This window comes from Humulus lupulus, chromosome X, assembly GCF_963169125.1.
Source record: "Humulus lupulus chromosome X, drHumLupu1.1, whole genome shotgun sequence".
Classification (NCBI taxonomy): Eukaryota; Viridiplantae; Streptophyta; class Magnoliopsida; order Rosales; family Cannabaceae; genus Humulus; species Humulus lupulus.
This window is the reverse complement of record NC_084802.1, coordinates 129578462-129584402: the sequence shown is the minus strand read 5'-3', so window position 1 is coordinate 129584402 and position 5941 is coordinate 129578462. Positions and strand designations below refer to the sequence as shown.

The following is a 5941-nucleotide window of genomic DNA, read 5'->3' as shown; positions in this document are numbered from 1 at the left end:
TGTTTAGTTAAGAGTTTTATATTCTTTGTGTGGTTGAGTTCGGGCATATTTGGTTCGGCGAAGTAATTGAGTTACTTGCTATTCTCCATTGTATCCTGGGAGACAGACGTTGAAACCTCTTGGAGGCGACAAATTTGTTTTAATGAAACTGTGTGCTACAAGGCCTCAGTTTTTATTTTGTTGTTACTATTGTTCATTATAATTATTGTCTAGATTAATTATAATTTATATTTATATTGTAGTTATTTATATTGTTTTATTTATAATTATAATATTTATGTATCTTCGATTTAGTAAATATAAATATTGTATTTATCATAATGTGTTTATTCAAGTATTATATCTAATTATGTTATATTTTCCTACAGGTATCAGAGCCATGGCTCAAGAACAAGAATTATCACAAGTTTCTTTAACCATAAATCTACCCCCGGCAATGCCCGATGCTTCTCCAACCCAAAACACTTCAAACACCCTCACCTTCCCTTCTATGAATCAAACTTTTTCTGTTAAACTTGATGAAAATAACTACATCATTTGGAAAAATCAGTTGTTGAATGTGATTATGGCTCATGGGCTTGATGATTACTTGGACGGTACTTATCCATGTTCGCCCGAATTTCTTGCCGATCAACCCATGATTATAGATCCTACCTATACCACCTAGAACTGGTACAATCGGTTGATTATGTCACGGATCTACTCTTCTCTAACAGAATCCATGCTCAGAGAGGTTGTAAACTTCAAAACTACTCGCAAGATCTGGGAGGCCCTCGAAGAAATCTACTCGTCGTCTTCCATGGCTCGAACTACTAAAATTTGTGGTAAGCTTCAAACCATCAGGAAAGCAAGACTTACTGCACAACATACATTCAACGATTAAAAGGGTAATGTAATCGGCTTGCTGCGATTGGGGAGACAGTCTCACACAAGGATCAACTTGTGTATTTTCTTGGAGGATTGGGACCTGAATTTGACTCATATGTTATAGGTATCCTCAATCGATATGATAAACCATCCATGGAAACTCTCTATAGCTTACTACTCAGGTTTGATTATCGGATGGAAAGGAATATTAGTGATGAATCTCAGAGCTCCCTTCAAGCTAATTTCTCTCAGCTAAATACTGGGAAGAATTTTACCAAAACCCATTATCATAACAATGGCCAAAAAACCACTCTTCTTCTAAACCTCCACTATATACCCATCCCTTCACCTCATCTCAATATTCTTCTCAGTCTTCCCATTATGCCTCTCCCTCTGGTCTACTTAGCTCATAAACTCCCTATTCCCATAACCTTTTTTCCAATACTCACTCATCAACTCAACCTCACAAACAATCTCCTGCTCGTCCTACTTGCCAAATTTGTAGCAAACTGGGTCACACTGCCAATATATGTTACCATCGCACCAATTTGGCCTACACTCCTCAACCTCCTCGTAACTTTAATACTATGATTCATCCATCCCAGCTTTCCTATGTTCCCTTCTCTGGTTTCTTTGGCTCTGAGGTCTCTTCTCCTCCATGTCCTGCAAATTGGTTTATGGACTCTGGGGCTACCCACCATTTCATTCCAGATTTCCAGCTTATGGATTGTGCTACTCCCTATCATGGATCTGAACAGGTGCAGGTTGGTGATGGTAATTTTTTTACAAATTTCTCACATTGGTCATGTTACTTTTGCCTCTAAACTTGCTCCTCTCTCCCTCAATCATGTCTACCATACTCCTGCTCTTACAAATAACCTCATTAGTGTTTCCAAGTTTTGTTGGGATAACAAATCTCTCATTGAATTTCATTCCACCATTTTTTATGTCACCAACAGAATACTTCTCATGAGGGTGCTTGACCGTGGTCTCTACAAACTCAGTTCGTCCTTTCCTCTACCCTCCTCTGCTTCCTTTCCTTTTTGTTATTCTCACCTCACTCATGTTTGTGATTTTTTACTTTGGCACAACCGCCTTGGTCATCCGTCTTCTTGAGTTATTTCCAAAGTTTTTTATGATTGTAATTTTTTGAAACATATTGTTTCTCATTTTGAGTTTTGTAATGCTTGTCAATTGGCCAAGTCTCATCGCTTGCCATTTTCTTTATCAGTATCTCAATCCATGGCTCCTTTTGAACTAATTCATAGTGACTTATGGGGTCCTGCCCCTGAACATTCAATCACAGGTGTCCGTTATTTTGTTCTATTCATTGATGACTATAGTCGTTTTACTTGGTTTTATCTTTTGCATTCTAAGGGTGAAGTTTTCTCTACTTTCTTAAAATTTCAAAAGATGGTTCAAAGGAAATTACACTAAAATTAAAAATCTACAAAGTGATTGGGGTGGTGAATTTTGCACATTCAAACGTCATTTTGATTCCCTTGGTATTGTTCATCAGATTTCTTGTCCATACACCTCTGAACAAAACGGTTGTGTTCAGCGTAAGAATCGCCATATTATTGAGGTTGGCTTGTCTCTTCCTACTCAATCTTATGTCCCCTTATCCTACTAGTCGTATGCCTTCAACACTGCTACTTACTTAATTAATCGTCTCCCATCTCCTGTTCTTGATGATGTCAATCCCTATTTCACTCTATACTGCAAACAACCAGCCTATGATCACCTTCAGGTGTTTCTGCTTTCTCTATCTTTGACCTTAAAACACACATAAACTTCAGTTTCGCTCTCAATAATGTGTCTTTCTGGGTTATAGTTCTCAGCACAAGGTTTACTTGTGTTTATATCAGCCCATTGGTAGAATTTATGCCTCCCGCCATGTTGTCTTTAACAAATATTCTTTCTCATTTTCCTCTTCTTCTGTGTCCCCCTCTTCCTCTTCTTCTTCCTCTTCCTCTCCACCTGTTTCTCTTCTCTCTCCAGCCATTGCTTCTTTTCCTTCTACTTGCCACTTGTCTTCCGCTCCTTCTTCATCTTTGTCTTCCCCTCATTCTTCGTTCCCATCTTCTCCTTCCTCACTCTCTAATTCTCCTTTTTCTTCTTCACTTGCTTCTCCCTCTCCTTCTCCTTCTCCTTCTCCTTCTCCTTCTCCTTCCTCTACTTCTTCTTCCCCTTCTTCTGTCCCCCCCTGTTGTCGAGCCTCCTGACCTCTATGACAAAACCAGTGCACCAATCTCTAATGTTCATCGTATGATCACATGTGCCAAGGGTGGGGTTCATAAACCAAATTTGTTTATTAGTACACTAATTGATGCTTATTATGAACCTATCCCTTTTAAACAGGCAACTATGTTTGATCACTGGCAGCATGCCATGCTTACTGAGTTTAATGCACTTCAACACACCAAGACTTGGCATCTTTTCCATACTCCTGCACATGGTAAAGTTGGCGGATGTAAATGGGTTTTCCATGTTAAACTTATTAAAGATGGTAAAATAGATCGTTATATAGCCTGTCTTGTAGCCAAGGGATATCATCAGACTTGGGGCCTTGACTATTTTGAGACCTTTAGCCCGATTGTCAAGCCAGCCACAGTTCACAATGTCTTAACTTTGGCTATCTCCGAAGGTTAGTCTCTTCGGCAGCTCGATGTCCAAAATGCTTTCCTTCAAGGTGAACTCACTGAAACTGTTTTTATGTCTCAACCCAAGGGGATTCAAGACCCTGCATACCCTGACTATGTATGTTGTTTGGACAAAGCGCTCTATGGCTTAAAACATTCCCCTCGTGCTTGGTATAACAAACTTAGCTCATTTCTTATCTCTTAGGGTTTTGTCAATTCTGTTGATTCATCTTTGTTCACTTGCTGCAAGTCTGGTGCATTTCTTGTTGTTCTAGTGTATGTCAATGACATCATTTTGACAGGCACCAACTACTCTCTTATTGCTGCTCTTCTCACGGCTCTTAGTCACCAATTTTCCATCAAAGACTTGGGTCAACTGCGGTACTTCCTGGGCATTCTGGTCACACGCTCCTCATTTGGCCTTCATCTCAGTCAGCATAAGTATATACAAGATCTTCATCGAGCTGAAATGCTTGAATCCAAATTTTTCACTACCCCTATGTCCACGATATCAGTTTTATCTGCTCAAGATGGTACCCTCCTCCTAGATGTATAGTTGGGGCCTTACAGTATTGCACAATGACTCGTCCTGATATCTCTTTCGCCGTTAATCGTGTCTGTCAATATATGCATTCTCCTACTAATATTCATTGGCAGGCCATCAAGCGCATTCTTCGTCACTTAAAAGGCACGGCTCATCATGGTCTTTCCCTCCAACCTTGTCCTGATTACAATCTGTTGTGTTATATTGATGTCGACTGGGCTTCATGTCCCAATGATTACTGCAGTTCTGGTGCTTATTGTGTATTCTTGGGTGCTAACCTTGTTTCATGGTCCTCGTCAAAGCAGAGAGTTGTCTCCCGCTCTAGTACAAAATCTGAGTTTCGAGCTCTTGCATGTGGTGTCACTGAATTGTCCTGGCTTCAATTTCTTCTTCGTGATCTCTGTATACATCAACTTTCTGCTCCCTTGCTGCTCTGTTGACTAAGACACCGATTACACTAGTAACTTGAATTGTTAAGTTAAAATGTGTGGAAAATTCCAAAAATTGTGAGGATGTTAGTTTGATAAACTAATCCATCTCACATGGTCCAGCAAAAAAAAATATCCATCTCACGTGGTTAATAGTTGATAAGCTAATCAAGATTATGTTTTTATTTGCCTTTAGAATCTCAGTCATCCAAATTACAACTAAAATAAAACTATTGATGCAATTCTTTTTTCTTGTTCTCTTGAAAAATATTAATAAAATGAAGAAAACACTACTTTTTTTTGTCATATATTCTCAATAAAGACAAAATTCAAGCCCAAATATTTTGGTATGTTCTCAATATCTACCCAACAAAGAAAACATGTTACAAGAGTCAACAGATACAACACCAACATTCTTAATTTGTTATTTGTAATAGAATCATTGCACCGTGAATTAGGATTATATGCGAAAATCAATTCTTTGGTAGTATTATATATAGTCGTCTGTTGTAGGGTTCTAGAAATTAAAGTTTGTGTTATATGATGGGATGTGTTATGGGCCACAATTTCTATCACCATCCCTAATTATAATTCAAATTGAATATAAGTAAGCTAGTGCCTCATCACTTTTGGTGCTAATCGAAAACTTTCTTTTCTCAAATCCTTAAAAGGACTCACTTTTTCAGGAATCAAGGGACCAATGAGAATTTTTTTAGGTTTTTTTTTTAAAAAAAAAAAAGTGTTAGTCCAGCTGTTGGAGTGGATCGTACTTACAATATAGAGCATTACTACGTGCCATTATTTTAGATTGATGTGTGTAATTTAGCAATAAATCTTACATATTTTATTTATTAAATAACACCCAATAACAACATATCATATAAAGTATATAAAGTAGTGATGGACGTCATTGGTATTCTTTAGCATTAATCTACAATATATTGTAATGGTACAACAAAATTGTATTCTTCACAATATAATTACTGATAGAAATTTTCAAGAAAACTATACGTTGTTTTTGTGTTATTATAATTTGAGATATTTACAATATAAATATTGATATAGTTCGATTTATTACACTCAAATGTCCAAGAATTTTTTTTTTCAACAACTCCTTGTGGTTACTGATTTGGTGATGCCCCAGGACCTATGCCGCAACTATGTAGCCGCACCAATTGGTGCAAATTATTTTTTAAAATACAATTAATTTAAAATTATAATAAATTCAATATATTAAAAATAAATCAATTAAAAAAGTATAAATTTAATATTAAACTAATAAAAGCTTTTAAAAAAACATTGGCCATCTTCAACCTCCAAACCCAATTGTTCACCCTCCCTCATTGAAGCCCCAAATCATCAAAATCATAATTTTTGCCAAAATCAAACACAATTAAGCTCCAAAACCAACACACAAATTTGACATACACAAAACACACACAAATCCAATTATAACAAAA

The 5941-nt window shown here is 37.0% G+C and overlaps 1 protein-coding gene across 1 annotated transcript; it reads left to right on the top strand.

Moving 5' to 3' along the window:
• The first annotated feature begins 4088 nt into the window (after window positions 1-4088).
• Window positions 4089-4493, top strand: LOC133806261 (uncharacterized mitochondrial protein AtMg00810-like). Its single transcript, XM_062244381.1, has one exon. It carries the CDS (start codon window positions 4089-4091, stop codon window positions 4491-4493), a length of 405 nt encoding a protein of 134 aa, XP_062100365.1.
• Window positions 4494-5941: the final 1448 nt, after the last annotated feature.